The sequence below is a fragment of the Lithobates pipiens genome, unplaced genomic scaffold (assembly GCF_037356315.1).
Source record: "Lithobates pipiens isolate NorthernLeopardFrog02 unplaced genomic scaffold, aLitPip1_a1.2 Scaffold_8, whole genome shotgun sequence".
NCBI classification, from domain to species: domain Eukaryota; kingdom Metazoa; phylum Chordata; class Amphibia; order Anura; family Ranidae; genus Lithobates; species Lithobates pipiens.
The window spans coordinates 415,993,159-416,012,692 of NW_027507903.1; the positions used below are offsets into that span (position 1 = coordinate 415,993,159).

Genomic DNA, 19,534 nt, shown 5'->3' on the forward strand with positions numbered 1-19,534 from the left:
AGAAGTCAGCATAAACGAAATACAAGCCACGGTCAGAAGCCGGGGTCAGTCTTGGAACACTTTAACTTTGAACACAGGTACCTTTGGTGACAAGAGACAATGAACTGACAAAGCCTTTAGCGTGAAGCAGTGCTTTATACCCAGCTAATTAGGTAACCTGCCAAAGCTGATCCAAGAGTGACAGGTACAAACAGAATTGCCCACAGTACTTAATTCAAAACAAGGGATGGCTGGAAAGCAAGCAGAATAGAACTTAGGTATCACTCAGAGATAAAGAAACAGGAGCAAGAACAAATTGTCATTAGTTCAATACCACCAAGAGCCACTTGGGGCGTGACAACACCTGGCCGTCTAAAAGACACGGTAGGGACCGTGACACAAATACTACAAATCAGCCAGGTTAAGTACAACCTAGCACAGCTAAATTTACTGGTAGCCCCTGTTTAAGACAAGGATGCTACACTTATTAGTTGCTATAATCAGTATTCTGAATCTTGCAGCTTGACTGCATTCATGTGGGCATTACCCCTTTATTTATATAACAAAAAGAACAACACAACCTTTCCGAGTGGTCACTTTCATCTAAAGATATTTGAGTTAATTTATTTCTTAATTGTTTCTTTGTGCTACTGTAATTATTTGTTTATTTATTTATATATTACATGTATTTATATAATGCCGACAATTTATGTAGAGCTTTACACACAGTATATTATACATTCAAATCAGTCCCTCAAGGAACTTGCAACCTTTCACATGCACACAAGCACGTACTAGGATGAATTTACCTACCAGCATGTCTTTGGAGTGTAGCGCATAGGATGTCTGGTGAAAGGTGGTGTAGTTACTTGATTTTTACCTATGTGATGTTAGCCCTGACATCATGCTATCTGGCTTGCAACCTAACAAATCATTGAACAAATTAAGGATGCAACCTTCAAGAACCCATTATCCTGTGTTTGTTTTTTTGCAATGTTATACATGCAATATTATACAATATGTATGTGTAGGACAAATGCATCACTAAGAATAAAACCATAGACACATAATCATTTTTGATAGTGAGTTCTAGTAGTAACATGAAATAAAGGAGTTACTAATTGAAAACACCTGTAGCACCCTCTACTAATAGGTGCTAGTAATATGATTTTTGTTTAATTTAAGACCGGGCCTCTTTTTTAGATGTGGTGTTTACAAGTTAAAAAACGTTTTTTGCTAGAAAATTACTTAGAACACCCAAACATTATACATTTTTTTCTAACACCCTAGAGAATAAAATGGCGGTCGTTGCAATACTTTTTGTCAAACCGTATTTGCGCAGTGATCTTACAAGCGCACTTTTTTTGAAAAAATACTCTTTTTTGAATTTAAAAATAAGACAACAGTAAAGTTAGCCCAATTATTTTATATTGTGAAATATAATGTTACGCCTAGTAAATTGATACCCAACATGTCATGCTTCAAAATTTTGCCCGCTTGTGGAATGGCGATAAACTTTTAAAAAATTCTACAGGTTGCTTTTTTTGCATTACAAAGGAGGTCTAGAGCTAGAATTATTGCTCTCGCTCTACAGATCGTGGCAATACCTCACATGTGTGATTTAAACTCTGTTTTCATATGTGGGCGCTACTCAGGTATGCGTCCAGTTCTGCGCGCGAGCTCGGTGGGACAGGGCACGTTTAAATACATTTTTTTTTTATTTTACCTTTTATTTTTAATTTTTACACTGGTTTAAAAAAAATGTGTCACTTTTATTCCTATTACAAGGAATGTAAACATCCCCTGTAATAGAAAAAAAGCACGACAGTACCTCTTAAATATGAGTTCTGGAGTCAAAAAGACCTCATATCTCATATTTACACTAAAATGCAATAAAAAAAAAAATAGCTCTTAAAGAGCTATGGGCGGAAGTGACGTTATGATGTCGCTTCTGCCCTGCAGTGCCATTGAGAGGGGTGGGGGCAATCTTCCCCTCGCTCATCTCCATGCACAGCACTGAGAAGGATCCGATCGCCTCCGCCGTTGCCGACGGCTCTGGTAAGCGGCAGAGGGCACCGGATCGAGGGGGGAGGGGGGCCCCTCTCCCGCCACCGATAAAAGAGATATTGTGGCGAATCCATTGCAAGGTCCACTTTTATCTTGTACCGGACCGCCGGCCGAACAGGGGGATACTGCTAGCTGCTGCCATAAAAATTAGATATCCGTCCCCAAAGTAGGGATGTACATTGGTGTGCGGCGGTCCAGAAGTGGTTAAATAGACTGTCAGCACAAGTACATTTAGACAGGCCTATGCTGCAAGCTAGGCACCCTGGGGGCTAGGAGAGATTAGAGTAGCAGTGGGTGCGGCCACCTGTGCTCTGGTTCTGAGGCGCCTCCCCTGCTTCCAGAGAGAATTCTCTGGAAGAGGAGCATGGCCTGGAACTAGAGTGGAAGGCAGCTCATTTGGGAGCCCTGACCAATCCCCCAACTGCAATTGGCAGTATATATAAGCTGAGGTAACATGCCACTGGGGAGAGTTGTCGGATGAGTGAAGTGGAGGATGGAATACTAGACAGCAGCAGGAAGGTACCCCCATCTGGGGGGGGTGTGCTGATCGCAGGAGGAGGCCCAGGGAGAGCTGTGAAGGAACTTTGCCTTTACATGGTCATTGGCAATGTCCTTATCATCACAGGATCATTGATAAGGAACTCCTGGAGCAGAAGGGCAGGTGAAGCTGTCGGAATGTATGGTCCGGCCAAGTTCTCCATCAAGGACTCAGGGCAGAGAAAGGTCTGTGAGTGTACCACAGTGGAGGGCTGGATGTGCCAGGGAGTCTGTGAGGGAACTTTGCTTTTACACAGTCATTTGCAAAGTCTTCACCATTACACGGTCAATGATGAGGAGCCCTGGATTAGAGGAGAGACTGTGGGGATATTTGTCAAATCGATGTTACCTGAGGACACAGGATTTGCAAGATGGGCAAAGAAAGGTCTGTGAGTTTGCCACAGTGGAGGGCTGGATGTGCCAGGGAGTCTGTGAGGGAACTTTGCTTTTACACAGTCATTTGCTAAGTCTTCACCATTACACGGTCAATGATGAGGAGCCCTGGATTAGAGGAGAGACTGTGGGGATATTTGCCAAATCGATGTTACCTGAAGGCACAGGATTTGCAAGATGGGCTTGCTGGGAACAGTAGTCCACCATATAACATGTGCTTTTAAACTACTAGGCCTCCAGGGAGAGGTGCTGCAGACCTCTGGCCTAGTAGCAGCAAGCAACCAGATCCAGCTTTAAGGAACTATTCAGAATGGGTCCTTCTTGCTTACAGAAGAAGATGTTATATTACTTTACATCAGGATACGTTTGTGCAGGAGGAGAACTAGAGGATACGTTTTGTGCAGGAGGAGAGGAGTTCTGGGAACATCACCCTTGCACGGTAATGGGTGAGAAAATATATATAAATATAAATATGCACATCATCTCTTCTGGCTCTAACTATGTGCTAATTTGTGAAATCTTTAAAAGTATGATGGCAAAAATTAACTATCCTATGGGCATCCCATGTACCCTTTTCCCCAACCAAGTTGTATCCCCCAATAAACAAAAACAAAACCAGCAAAAGACTGTTCATTGTCTCTGCAAGTGATGTATGGGAGTCTGGCAGGGGGGTGAATTGGTGGATGTTTGTTACTAGTGTCAACTACACTGCTACATACCATTGTTAATAGTAAATACCGTAAGCATTTCTATTGAAGCAGTATATTAAATATAGGAAATCAATTTTACTTACTTTTTAATTGTATTTTAGAATAGTAGAATAAAAGCAGTCTATTTGTGTTGTTTGTACACCCTGCAGCAAGCCCTGATATCTGGTTAACAATAACCTATTAAAACATTTTGACAATGAAAAATGAGTTTTAGATTTTGTTTAACAACTCTGAAACTTTTTCAGAGCAATTCACTTTTTACATGTTCTGCAAGCTAAAGCTTTCTAATATAGCTTCAGTTTTTACTATGTTACATTTTTAATAAATGCTTCTTATGCACATTTTTAAAAATAAAATACACTATAAAACATTTAAGCACATCTTTGAATGTGTAGTTGATAAAATAGTGTTTGCATTTCCATGTAATACCAGTAAGTGCCACTGTTGCATCAGAAAAAGGTTTTGCAGTTAAGTATATAGAGATTTCAATTCACTATAGTGTCACAGTACAAAGCTGCATAGGAACACATAACACAGGATTTGTTCCCACTCTACTGCATTTTTTAGTCGACTGGACAAGAAATATAGTAATATAAATTGCTTATTTTTTTATTCTCCAAAGAAGACTTGGATTTAAATTTTCCATTCCCACACATATCTTGTGGATTGAATATACTGGCAAGACAATGATGTGGCAAGTACTGCTGTTTGTCATTTCTTTTAAAATTGTACATATTTCTGCTCAATTTCATTATTCAATACTTGAGGAGCTGAAGCAAGGATCTCCAATAGGAAACATAGCTAAAGATCTCGGATTCAGTGCAAAGGAATTATTATTTAGAAATTTCCATGTTATCTCAAGAGGAAATGTTCAATACTTTAATGTAGATTTAGAAAATGGGAATTTATACATCATAGAAAGAATAGATAGAGAGACACTGTGTGGAGAAAAAGAGACATGTTTAATTAGTTTTGAGGCTGTTATTGAAAATCCTTTGAATTTATATACAATTAAAGCAGAAATTCTTGATATCAATGACAATTCCCCTAATTTTTTAAAAGACACATTTGACATTGTGATTAGTGAGTCAGCATTACCTGGAGTCCACATTGCTTTGGAACATGCTCAGGATCCAGATCTTGGTACCAATTCTGTTCAGAGTTACATGCTTAGTGATAATGAGTTCTTTACATTAGGAGAAAAAATAATAGATAACATTAAATATCCAGAACTTATTTTAGAAAAAGCACTTGACAGAGAAAAACAAAAAAGTCATGAAATAATTTTATTGGCATTGGATGGTGGGCAACCACCTAAAACAGGTACTGCATTCATTAAAATTTCAGTTCATGATGCTAATGACAACTTTCCAAAGTTCAAAAAGGACAAATACCATATAAGTTTAAATGAAGATGCACCAGTCGGCTTCCTGGTTCTCCATTTGGATGCTGTTGATGAAGATGAAGGATCCAATGCAAAAATAACATATTCATTTGGAAATGTTCCTGAAAGTGTGAAACAAATGTTTGCAATGGACTCTGTAAGTGGAAATATTACTGTGAGAGGAAACTTAGATTATGAAGTAACAGAGGAGTACAAGTTGACAGTAGAAGCAAAAGATGGTGGTGGGCTTGTAGCTCATTGTAAGGTCTCAATACAAATTATTGATGTCAATGACAATCCACCTGAAATAAATGTTAAATCTTTCTCATCTACAATCCTAGAGAATTCTCCACCTGGTACAGCTGTAGCACTTATAAATGTAAATGATTTGGATACTGGAGAAAATGGTGAAGTCTTTTGTCATATATCTGAAAATCTGCCATTTCAACTGACATCCTCCACCCCTAACTACTATAAAATAGAAACCACAACCAACCTGGACAGGGAGCACATTTCAGATTATAACATCACTATTAGTGCGGTTGATAAAGGGACACCTCAACTGTCTTCTAACAAAACCATCCAACTATTAATCTCAGATGTTAATGACAATCCTCCTGTTTTTGAGAAAAAAAGTTATATTATCTATATCTCAGAAAACAACCAGCCAGGATTATCTGTATTTAAATTATTGTCATCAGACCCTGACCTTAATGAGAATGGGAAGATCACATACAATATTCTGAGTAGCAATATTGAAAATATACCAGTGTCATCATATGTTTCCATAAATTCAGTTTCCGGTGTTCTTTATGCCCAAAGATCTTTTGATTATGAACAGTTACGGGACTTTCAATTTCAGGTGATGGCTAAAGATGGTGGATCTCCTCCCTTATGCAGCAATGTCACAGTGAGAATGTGTATCATTGACAAGAATGATAATGCCCCAAAGATTCTCTATCCATCTCCAGACACAGAAGAACCAGCATTATTTGAATTTATTCCTCACTCTGCTGAAATTGGTTATCTAGTGGCCAAAGTGATTGCAGTAGATGCTGACTCTGGACACAATGCCTGGCTGTCTTATCATTTGTTACAAGTTCCTGATCCATCATTATTTTTTATAGGCCAACAAACTGGTGAAATCAGTATTGGAAGAGACCTTCCAGATTTGAAATCCTTAAGACAAAAAATTGTAGTTCTAGTAAAAGATAATGGAACTCCATCCCTTTCTTCTACAGTCACTTTAAACTTGGTCATTGCAGATAACTTCCAGCAAGCTTCCCCAGAAATCAAACGCCAACCTAGTAGTTCTGATGTTTCATCTAATATGACATTCTATCTGGTAGTTTCAATAGCCTTTATTTCATTTTTATTTATTGTAACTGTGTTAACTATAGTCATTTCGAAGTGCAGAAAACCAATTACATCATCAACATTTGGAACATGTAATGGAAATGTGTATCCTCAGTTTACCCTGGGATGTCCTTCTGAGTTCAGTGATGCAAGTTTACCTTTTCCATTCTCCTATGATGTATGTGTAACTCTTGACTCAAAGCAAAATGAAATTGCCTATCTAAAACCAGTACAGAATGTTCCCACAGACAATCTTATTGACACTAGTGATTCAACTACCACAATTGGAGTTCTGAAAGAAAATTCTCAGTCATTTAGTCTTACTCAGGTAAGGATTTTCTTTAGAAATTACCTTTTTTATATGAGCAGCTAGCACTTTTTGGATGACTGTAAAAAAAACTGAGGTCATATGCACTGTCAATCCTAAAAACAGATCTTGCAAACATTCATATTCCAAATAGACTGCTGTTAAATGCATTTAAAGAACACCTCTTGTGAGTGAAACTTATAGGCTGCTATTGCTGGCCTCTTTCCTAATTACTGGTTACCCTGCTTTTCCCAGCCTCAATAATTTGAGCTATGGATGCAGAAGAGGCATTGCAATGCGGGTAAAGGTAATTAGCATGGAACATGTAATTGGATCAGCATTTAAACCAGGCAAATACTATTTATAGAAGCATAGGTCAGCAAAGGCAGTCTACATGATCCTTCAGTACACACTTTTTTGAGTTTTTGTTTGTAGTACTTAAAGGCTAGGCTAGTGTGTATGTGCTGGACAATATTCCAAGTTTGTAATATGACAATGTATTTGTGTTTTTTGTTATTCCTTGCTTTGCTTGCTTCTAATAGTTTTATAATATAGATTTACTATTTGATAGTTGTAGTGGGTAGATCCATTTACATTTACTGTATATATGAGGTGCAACAATTCCTGGGAATGGACTCTAAAAATAAAATATATTTGTGCAGGAGCATTATCATGGTGGAGAATCCACTTTGCAAGGCCAAAGTTCTGGTCTTTTCCTCTAAACAGATTCCTAGATCTTTTTCAGAATTTTCAAGTAACAATGTTGGTTGACCATTGGGTCATGTTCTATGAACACACCAGAATGAGCGTCTCATGGTTTCACACTCTATCCAAATTTGCATGTGTCCTTTGCATATTGGCTGCACTCTTCTTTGCATCATCATGGACATCTTCCCGCCCTGCCTTAAACTGCTTATGCCATTCAAAAACACTTAATTTCTTCATGGAATGTTCACTATAAGCCTCTGTAACAGAGCTAAATTTAATATAAAATTAATAAATAATATGCAGCTAGTTAGCAATTTCACTTGCTTTTTTAATACCATAATACAGAGAACAATGGTTAGATAGTTAGCAAGTATTTGAGGAAGGACCTGAATACAGCAGGGGTTGACAAAAAAAATGTATAATCTATAGTTTACAGGAAGTCCCTTATTCACATTGTCAATGATTTGTGAATATGACTGTCAAATATTAAGGGGTATATTTATAAAGCAGTGAATGGGACAACAAAGTATCACTGCAGGTAAAGAAATACTGAAAAAAGCCGCGCTAAGGTTATACAGTTGGTTGCTGCCGCCCTACAAATCCACTGCCCCCTAAAAAGAAGGCCTTGAATGTTCAAATGTTGTATGTAAAGAAATTAAAGGGCCTAAGGCGCTACTACAAACTTATACACCCTCAATAGGTGCAAAAAAGGGGGGGTTCCCAAAACCTCTCACCCTCTACAACCTGGGGGAGATCGAGTTAATATATTTTCTCCGGTAATAAGAGCAGACTGCTGATGTTATATAAGGCTATAAATTGCAGTAGGCCGACCAGATTCTACGCCCAGAGTACTCCCTTATGGTAGATATACACACCATATACTTAGGGCAAATCAATCAGTTTGACCGACCTTTGCATCTACATTCCCTGGACTATTTTTATAAAAAAGTGTACAATATCAGAATAAACAAGGTAAGTAAAAATAATTCTGAACGTAATATTGAATATATATGTGAAGCATTGAGTATTAAATCTCAATGCTACTCAATCATTCCACTATTTCACATTGTATGTCTACATGTGGAAAAAACAATTATCATCCAGTGATCCATATAAATTAATGTCCAAAGTTTGAGCAAAATAAACACACATTTTACCAAAGTGCATAAAGTGCTAAATGTGCAAAAAATGCAAAAAGTGCAAAAAGGTCTGCAAAAAATGTCTCCAGCACCCTAATATTTGCATATGTATCCCCAAAAAGGGTCTTTTCAAAGTTTATATATAGTTGAAGTGCACAGTCAATACGTAAAGTGAAAAAACATCTCAGGTTAAAAGTGAATTTGGGGCGTGGCCTGGCGCATGGAGGAAACGGCAGCTTGAGAACTCAGCTCCCGCTCCAAGCAGCAGATCGGCACACAGCACAGCCGCTACTTTCTCCATCAGCCTCCCATATGAGCAGGAGAGGGGCCGTTGATACCCCCTCACACCTCGGGGACTCAAAATACGGGGAGATTGGCAGTTATTTCCCTCCGAAGGGACCCCAGTACAGGACCACGCCGGCCTCCAAGATGGCGGCAACCCGCTCGGTGGCAGCACAGGCAGCACACACTGCCTCTAAGGTACTGGCCTCACAGCCTGCACCCTCCCCTCCCTCACCTCGGTCCCCTGGCCCAGAAAATCGGAGCCCCCAGAGCCCTGCTCAGTCCAGGAGCCCCTCACTGTCTCCGAGCAGCCAGCAGGGGCAGTGGGACATGGAGAGCTATAATAAAGCTCTCCCCACTAAAGGGGACATTGAGGCCTACATCAGCAGGCTTGAATGCTCATATAAAAGGGAGATCACTGACCTGCGACATGACATAGGTCAGCGCATTGAGGATATTGAATCCACTGTTGAGGAGTCTGTGACTAGGATCATAGAACATGACAACATACTGCAGGAACACACTAATCAGCTTCAACAACTGTTTTACGGTCTCGACGACCAAGAGAACAGAAGTCACCGCTACAATAGCCACATTCGCGGGATCCCAGAGTCGGTTGAAAATAAAGATCTGGTGAAGGCGGCTACCGCCATGTTTAATCACCTGCTGAATAAACCTAAAGGAGACCCCTTGGAAATAGACAGAATCCATAGATCCCTGGGCCCTCGCAATCCGAACCCGGGTTACTACAGAGACATTATCTGTCGCATACATTTCTTCAACATTAAAACCGAGATAATGCAAGCAGCACGTGCCCAGGACTCCATTCTGTTCAATGGCACCCCCATCATGCTCTTGACGGACTTATCACGGCAGACCTTGCTCATGAGAAAAGCTCTGAAACCGGTTACAGATGCACTTCATGCCAAGCAAATTAAATATAGATGGGGTTTCCCCTTCCACCTGTTTGCCTCCCACAACGGCAAATCGGCCACCTTCCGCACCCTTGGAGATCTGCCCAATTTCCTGGGAGTTTTTGAATTACCCCAGGTCAGGATCCTGGATTGGCCATTACAGGCAGTGACACCAGGTTTCATTAAAGCTCCCAGATGGGAAAAGCAATCCAGGAAAAAAAGGTGCAGATCCTGCGCATCCAAATCCCCTCCAGGATGATCCATCTCTTTTGTTTTTTGTTTTCCTTTTTTTTTAAGCTGGCCAATAGGTAATTGGCCTGTCTCTTTCTTTCTGCACCAATTACTTTGAGCCATGGTGACTTCAATGACATTGACTATTTTTTGTTCCATCTATGGTTTAGCCTATCTTTTTATTTGTTTTGCCTAATTGCTCTCGGCATCTCTCAAGGAAAGAGTTCTTCAGTTTCAGCCACCTCAGCTGCCTGCTTGTTCAACTTGTTGGCAGAAAAAAAGCAAAAATGTCTGCATGGTAACACATAGAGTATATGTCTTCATCTGCCATCAATAACATATTGGATACTTGTAGCTATATATTAATATTATAATGCATTCACTTCATAACAATGAGTCATTGAAGCAGAGAAAAGAGCAGTCAAATCAAGGTAACATTCTAAGACCCCAGCTTGATCACAGTAGCCTTGAATGGAGGTCTGGAAGAGTGGAAGCAGCCTACCTTTGTGCTGTACTGTAAGTTTAGGGGCAGAAATAGGATTCTGCACATGGGTTTCTTTACTGTGGGTGGAATCAGTTCTATATTCATAAGACAAAGCAAGCATAGCTTGAGGTCCATGGGGAAAATATGGTATTCACTGTAATTTGCATGTCTGACTAGTAGCAAAAAGGTTTTGAGCAGTTCCAGAGCATATGAATGAGACTCACTGGAGACTTCCCACATCTAGCACAGGCAGAGTCTTGACAATGACCATGTTGACATTAACATCTTTGTGGCATGCAGTATGTCATGTGTAAATTAAAAAGTTGGGTGAGCTTTAGAGAAGATGACAGGGATGCCAAACAGATTGCTCCAAGCATGTATGCTCATTGTTACTCTGGTAATTAACTCAGGTTTTCCTCCTTTTTCTGTTTACATAGAAGATAGCTACTGCCGTTAAAAGCCAGAGGGAGAATAGAGTCGTAAAAAGTAGAAATCAGGCCTTTTTTGGAGATGGTCTGAGCTATCTGGACAAATAGCAATAGTTAATTTCAAAAGAGTGAATCTAAACTGGGGTGAAAGAGTGTTTTATAACTGTAGCTATTGAAAGAATGTATTATGTAATAACAAAAATAACTTTCTTTAAGATAACTCCTTCCAGGAGTTTAACTTTTTAAATTCAGAAGCTCTGAGAGATAGTGATTGACCCACATGGGACTTCACAGAGGAGGAGTAAAACAAAAAAGAGGGGGAAAGGAAAGTAAGGAAGTAAGGGTTCGCTGGAAGGAGGAGCACAGAGAAAGTTGGATTGCTGGGCGCTAGATCTGAAAATGGCCTTACCCTTGTCTAAAAATGCACATGTTCCACTGGATCCAGTTTTAAGAGTAGGGTTCATGTTTTGAGCTGATAATAGTAAATCTTCCATCCTGTGCAGCTCCTCCATTCTCGTGCCTAATATTTGATATAACTTTTTTTATTTGTTAAAATTTTTTAATGTGTTTAGCAGTACAACTTCAAATAACTTTTTGTTACTACATTTCTCTAACAGGAAATGCCATATTTTAAGATGGTTAATTTGTGTCACAATAGCTATTTTACGTTGAACAGAAAACACAGTTGATGTATTTTTAGATTTATCTACAGGGTATTCAAAACTCTTCGTCTAAGAGAAAAATATTGGCATTTGGGTAGTGCAATTTAGCATATAACATAAGATAAAAATATTCTGTATATTACAGATGTGCTGCTATCAAGAAGATAGAAAACTTTGTGCAGCTTGCAGTGAAACAATTTCAGATCAACACATTCGATTTTCAAACTGATTTTATTTATCTCTTTATGTTTTGTGTTCTTTAGATAATATAATGAAAACTCTCTTTTTATAATATCTGTAAAAATGATATTCAGTTTCTTATATTTGAGAGAGATGAGAAGAGATCTTGAGAAAAAAAGAATGCACATTTTATTTAATGATTAAGAAATTCCTGCAACCGTAACAAACTTTAAAGTGGCTGTAAACCTGTACATATACCCATTTAAATGACTGGCCTCAGATGATACATAAAGATGAAACAAATTGTCTTTCGTAAGCCATTCAAAGTCCAGAATTTAGAAAGCTGTCTAAACATACAGAAAAAGGGAGCAGGAAACTGAAGTTACCCTTTGCAGAGCTCAGTGAGGATAGCTCTGAGAGCTGATTGGAGGGAAGGGACACATACCCTTTCACACAGGAACAGAGCTGAGGCTGTAAATCAGCTGAAGATCTCTCCTTGTCACCTTTTTCTCTTGGTGTCAGGAAAACTTGTCAGAAGTGATTCATGCTGATAGCAGAGGAATGGAGCAGCAGACAGAAATTAAATTTAGTGCTCTGGATTGAGACAATTACACACTATAGAGGGATATGAGTTGTTCCTATTTCATGTCTGAGGTTTACAACCACCTTAATGTATTAAAGCCAGTAATGTGCAAATTTGTAGGTTGCTGCTGTAGAAAATAGACACAATACATAAGTTAACATTGCCAACTGATTTGCACATTTTTTATTGTTTACTAGAATGTATAGTCTTTTCAGTGGTGTTTTAAATATATGTGCAAAAGAGATCACTTTGAAGAAAAACATTTAATCTCTTGTGCTGTTTATGTAAATAGTTTTTACATTGTATACGTACATAGGGGCTATATTTACTTTGTTTTACTTTACTTTGCTTACTTTTGCTGTGCTACAGTACACAACAGTTTCACTTTACTACTCTTTCTCATAAAGCAAATCAATGGGTTGACTTACTAAAGAGGTAGAACATGTTCCCTTTACAAAGTACATTTTTTCACTTTGTTTAGTGAATTCGCTGAGGCTATGATCAATTTAATTTTGCTAAGAATACCCAATCAAGGAAAATAAAAAACAGGATTTTGCTTTCACATAAAAGAGGGCTTTACCAAAACTAGAGAGTGCAAAATCTAGTCCAACTCTGCATAGAAACCAATCAGCTTCTTTTTTGTCAAAGCTTAACCACTGGCTACAGCACAGTTGTCCAGTTCTGAGAGGGCGTCTGTTAAAGTCCTCCCTACAGAACCCGGCCCCCCTGCATGTCCCCAGGACATGTATCAGGCATGTTCTGTGATTGTTGTATCCTTTGGACACAGCTGATCACAGATCAAGGTAAAGGACCAATTTCAGCAGCCCTTTACAATGTGATCAGCTGTGTCCAATCACAGCTGATCCCATGTAAACAAATGGCAGTTATTGGCATTTCCTTCACTCAGCGCTAAGCCGATAACCAGCTTTCCTGTGACAGCAGACATTTGCACTGATAATCAGGGCCCTGATAATTAGTGCAGCTCCATCTGTGTCCATCAAAGCAGCATATCAGTGCCCATCCATGCAGCATACCAGTGCCCATCAATGCTGCTTTATCAGTGCATTTTTGTGCATATCAGTGCCCATCAGTGCATATTTGTTTAGCAAAAAAAAAAAAAAAACACCACCAAAAGAAAGCTCTATCTGTATTAAAAAAAAATATATATAAATGTAATTTGGGTACAGGGTTGCAAGACCACGCAATTGTCATTCAAAATGCAACAGCACCAAAAGCTGAAAATTGGTCTAGTTAGGCAGGGGGTGATAGTGCCAGTAGGCAAGTGGTTAATTGAACAAGCTGAGATTAGCAGCTCATTGGCTACCATGCACAGCTGCACCAGATTTTGCACTCTCCAGTTTTAGTAAATCAACCCCATAGTGTCAGCATAACTTCACCTCATGAGCAAAAATCCACTTTGCTAACTAAACAGCCAATATTCCTTTAGTAAATCAACCATTGGGAGTTGATAAACTCTTTATGCACAATTTTCTCCCTGACTTGCAAATATCATATCTTGGCCGATACTAGGATTGTACAGGCATACCTCACTTTTAAGTACACGAAGGGGTTTATTTACGAAAGCTGGAAAGTGCAAAATCAGGCTCACTTCTGCATATGCATAGAACCCAATGAGCTTCTAACCTCAGCTTGTTCAATTAAGCTTTGGTAATAAAACCTGGAAGCTCATTGGTTTCTATGCAGAAGTGAGCCTGATTCTGCACTTTCCAGCTTTAGTAAATAAATCCCATTGTGTACTTAAAAGTGGGGTATGCCTGTGGTCCAGTTGACAAAAATGTGAGGATTTTTTTAGTCTAGGGACTGCTGTATATATACTGTATACAATATATATGTAATGTAACAGCAAAAATATAGAAGCACAAGCACGTCAAAATGTAAAAGCTACCTCAAATACTACATTACATTTACTGAAAATTTCTGTTAACTATAAATACGCTATACTTTACTTTAACCCTTTTACTGACAGAACCATCTTTTTTTGGCATACTAAATTGCAAATTTTTTATGTGAAAACACGCTTTATATATTTTATGAAAGCAGGAACTCTGTAAAATGGAATGGTGGCAATTGCAATTTCTCATGTAACCCAATATTTGCACTACTGTGTATTAAATCATGTTTTCACTAAAAATACACTCAAATAATGTGAGCACACAAACATGATATCATCCATAGATTTTGTAAAATATCAAATATAAAGTTTTATTGAATAAATAGATACCAAATGTTAAAGAGACTAGAGAACCCAAAGTTGTCTGTCAGTGATATTTTAAAAGTCCTTACAGGTCATCAATTTAGAGTTAACCATTAGGGACGAGTCCAATGTTCGAGTCAAACATAAGTTTGACTCGATCATCGGGTGTTCCTATGGAGTGAAAAATACTGTAGTTTATGTTTTGGAAAATAATCCAGAAGGAACTTCAGTATAAAGAGTTCATACTTATAATAATAATGAATCATTAATACTATAGATCAGGGTTATGCAATTAGCGGACCTCCAGCTGTTGCAGAACTACAAGTCCCATGAGCAGGGCTGGGACAAGAGGTGGGCCGGAGGGGCGGCTGCCCTGGGCACTATGGTATCATGTGAGGTGGGGGAGAGGGTTAGTGTTGGAAGGGGGGATTTGGGGTTCAGCAGGAAGTAAATATTGTTCTAGAAGGGGAAATCATGAAGGGAGGGAGATTTGTGCAATAAGAGGGGGGGGGGTTGTGCTGGGAGGGAGGGATTTGAAGTGGGGGTAGGGTATGTGTACTAGGAAGATACATTTTAGGGGTAGAGGATTTGTGATAGGAGGAGTGATTTTTTTTGGGGGGGGGGGGATTTCAGCAAATGGACGGATTTGTACTGGGAGGAGGGGGAATTAATGCTTAGGGGGTAAGAATGCAGATTAGTGCTCAGTGTTTTTTGGGGGGGGGGGGTTTTGCTGACACATAATGCTTATACAACCTGGGGGGGCATAGTTTGGCATGTTTGCCCTGGGCTCTAAATGACCTTGAGGCATAGCAAGACTCTGACAGCCACAAACATGACAACCAGAGGCAGAGGCATGATGGGACTTGTAGTTTTGCAACAGCTGGAGGTCCGCTAATTGCATACTCCGCTATAGATGGATTTCCAGTATCTTCATCTATATGAATTCACTTGGTGACTGGAGCTCCTTATGCCCAAAGATATTTTGACTAGGAACAGTTATGGGAGTTTCAGTTTGAAGTGATGATTACATACCCTTATTTTAGTAGTAATGTTATGGAACAGATTTGTATTATTGATAAAAATGATAATGTTCCTAATATTCTCTACCAGTCACAAGAGATTGTGGATCATTAACTGATTTTAGTCCTTATTATGCTAAAAAATGTTATTTAGCCAAACCAAAGTAATCGCGGTGGAAAATTACTCTAGACACAGTTCCTGGCTCTCCTATCATTTTGAACAGCCTCCTCATCCATTCCTATTCATCATGAGTTAATAGAAAGGAAATCAAAATAGGTAGAGGTCTTCCAAACATTATTGATATTATTGACTGTGCTTTTAGTGAAGGACAATGGGCAACCTTCATTGTCATCCACAGTTACACTGAGCTTACTGGTTGCAGATATTGTTCAACAAATTATATCATAAATAAGATTACACCCTAGTAGTACTAAATCATCTACAAATACAGCCTTCTACTTAATAGTCTCCATTGGTGCCAAGTCCTTTCTTTTAATGGTTAAAATGGTTTAAATCGAGTTAGCCTTACATAGGTAAGGATTATTTAGCAATATTATTTTTTTTAAAACATACATTTAAGGAATACATTTTTAAGTGATTGTAAACAAAATAACTTCAGATTTCAGTTAATGCAAGATTAAAGTAAATAAATAAATAAAATAAAAGATATTAATGTTTGGATTTGCAATCAGGCATATGTTAAAAGGCTGGCATATCTGAAATAATTTATTGTGAGACCTCCTGCTCCCTGTTTTGTTTGAAATGACATCCTTTAAGACACTCTGTTGGGTCAACAGGGTTACCAAGAAACACTGTCGCCTAGATGGACTACAACCATATGGAATAGTGTGATTTAATTGATGGGGTTACCTTTAATTTCCAGTGCTGTGTTATTATTGGAAGACACACAGTAAAAAAAAATTCAGATCTGAGGTATTATTAGTTTGCTTTAGTGTACAGTAGGTAAACTTATGTTCATTGGTTATACCTTTTTTCAGAGAAATGTTAAAAAATTTCATTCAGTCAAGTGCTCTGGAATAGTGGAGCACTTAATACACTTTTCAAACCATTAACCGCTTCCTGACTGCCTTGCATAGATTTACTGCAGCAGAAGGGCACGTACAGGCAGATTAACGTACTTGTACGCACCTGCTGGGAGCTCCATGACCATGATCATGGGTCCCACGGACTCGATGTCTGTGGGCATACCCGCGATCGTCTCACAGTGAAGAAGAATGGGGAGATGCTAATGAAAACAAGCATCTCCCCGTTCCGCCCATTGACACTATCACTGATCACAGCTCCCTGTAATCAGGAGCGCTGATCAGTTACATGTCACACACAGCTCCTCCACCCCACAGTTAGACTCTCTCCCTAGGACACACTTAACCCCTACAGCATCACCTAGTGGTTAACCCCTTCACTGCCAGTGACATATCTACAGTAATCAATTGTCCCAAAAATGTGTCAAAATTGTCCGATGTGTCCACCATAATGTTGCAGTCATGATAAAAATTGCTGATCACCGTCATTACTAGTAAAAAAAATATAAATTAAAATGCCATAAAATTTTGTAGACGCTATGACTTTTGCGCAAACCAATCAGTAAGCGCTTATTGAGATTTTTTTTACCAAAAATATGTTGAAGAATACGTATTGGCTTAAACTGAGGAAAAAAGTTTTTGTTAAAAAAATTTTCGGAATATATATTATAGCAAAAATTAAAAAATGTTTATAGCGCAAAAAAAAAACCTGCAGAGGTGATCAAATACTCTATTTGCTCTATTTGTGGGAAAAAAGGACATCAATTTTGTTTGAGAGCCATGTTGCACGATTGCGCAATTATCAGTAAAAGCTACGCAGTGCCGAATCGCAAAAAGTGCTCTGGTCAGGAAGGGGCTAAATTCTTCTGGGGTTAATTTATTTTACCTATATTATTCAGTTGTGTTCACGTGCCTGTGTACACTATATTCTCAGAATATGTCAGTTGATATTTGAATGTGATACACATGGAATGCTTTTCCAAGGTTAACATTCACTTTGCAAGGTGAACAACCACTATCCGTAGCAATGAGGTTTGGATTTACTGCTAATATGGGTTTGTTCGTAGTTCTGGCAAATTTATGTAGAGATTTGCCTAGAAGATGTTTTTTTAAAACCATACTGGACATGAATTCACAATGGTCATCAGGATTAAAAGGACCAATAAATAGACTTTTGGATAAGCCAGGCCTCTCACTATAAAGGGGGGAACAAAAAAGCCATAGTGTCAGTGATCTGGAAACTGTACTAAAAGTAAAATAAAAGTGTGCTGTCAGTTAAAAGATATCAAACTCTATCAAAAGTGACCACAGTGATAGTATAATCAATATGGTGAATTATCTTGCTCAAACTAGAAAATTGGTAACAGTGAATAAAAACAAAAAATAAAACAAACATGTGTCGTATACTCCTCTCAGATACCTTTAAATTATTATTAGAATGTATATTGTATAGTCAGGCTTCACTTTGTAATGGTTATGTAAATGACTTACACAGGAAATTAACTTTATAAATATATTTTTATAGAGTTAATTTCCTGTGTAAGTCATTTACATAACCATTACAAAGTGAAGCCTGACTATACAATATACATTCTAATAATAATTTAAAGGTATCTGAGAGGAGTATACGACACATGCTTCATATCATATCAAGCAATTTTATCTGTGAAAGATCTGATCTCCACTTATAAGCTGTTATAAAGTGTTGTAATGCAGCCTTGTGTATCAATTTACTGTAGTAAATTTGCGCATATAAAGATAATACAGATCTAGTACTGTATTGTTAAGTGTTGCAGATGTAGTATACCTGTAAGTTTTGGCTTTAATAAGTATGCAGGTACAGCTCCTACCTGAATCAGGCTGAACAGTCAAAATCCTATGACACAGAAATACAGAAAGTTTTAAATAATATGTCACTTTATTCAGTAGTTGCTGCATGCTGACAATAAGAAAATATGTAGTACAAATAGACCAACATGCCCAATGATCAGCTGGCAAATTATAATATTATATATATGAGGGCTCCTGCGCTGTATATAGAAATTGGAAAATGAGGTTCTATCCTAATAGGTGCAGCAAACACTTTATGAGTTGGCTCTCATTTAGATATAGATAAGTGAAAAATGGTGTTGCGCTCCTAAATAGAACTCAGCAGCTACCAAAATACTCAATCTGTATCTTAAAAAAAGATATAAAAAATAATGTAAATAATAAAAACTAAAAAACAACAGTGCAAACGTGCTTAATATATCTAAAATAATAATGTCAGAAAAAAAGTAAAACAAAGTGCATATGTGCATAGCATATCAAAATATTATTATATTAAAACTTGAAGGTGATATACAAGTATTTAAATATTTAAATATTTACGGCAATAGTGCTGTGATAAAATGTATAATATAAAGTGATGAAGTGCATATAACAGAAAACGTCAAAACCGATTGGGTTTAATCAAGGTAGCTGCTGAGTTCTATTTAGGAGCGCAACACCATTTTTCAAATTATAATATTGCCATTTGAACATTAACACGACTATTATGTAGCTGTTCATTTTCTCCTATCTTGTTAGGCTAGCTAACATGTGAGTTCCAGATGTGTCCATTGGTGAGCTCACAGGAATGCATTGCAACTTTACAGTAACAATTTATTTTGACTGAAAAACACAATGGTTGCATAATCCCTTTAAGATCATCAACTCTGAAGAAGGTCACCAGAAACGAATGTAGCAATTGTCTGTATGTATCATTTGTGCTTAGCTTACAGTATATCCTTGTTTATGCAATACAGTCCAGCTCCTGATGAGATAGATATAGTTCATTGTTGGAACAAAGTATTGTATCTCTTGTCTGCTCTCTCTCTTAAGAAAGCCCTTTCTCAGGCATTTTTTTCTGGACTGTTCCACAGAAGGTTCTT

At 38.1% G+C, this 19,534-nt stretch overlaps 1 protein-coding gene across 3 annotated transcripts in view; it reads left to right on the top strand.

Annotated features, from left to right (window-relative positions):
- The window catches only part of LOC143964452 (protocadherin gamma-C5-like), a 568,154-nt gene that overhangs the window by 56,733 nt on the left and 491,887 nt on the right, over positions 1–19,534 (top strand). The window contains exon 1 of one of the 3 annotated variants that reach the window (XM_077474230.1): positions 4,229–6,754. The exons of the other annotated variants lie outside the window; for them this stretch is intronic. Coding sequence (XP_077330356.1) covers positions 4,373–6,754 — 2,382 coding nt within the window. The 5' untranslated portion in view covers positions 4,229–4,372. Of the gene's footprint in view, positions 1–4,228; positions 6,755–19,534 lie in introns of those variants that run through there. 3 annotated transcript variants of the gene reach the window in all.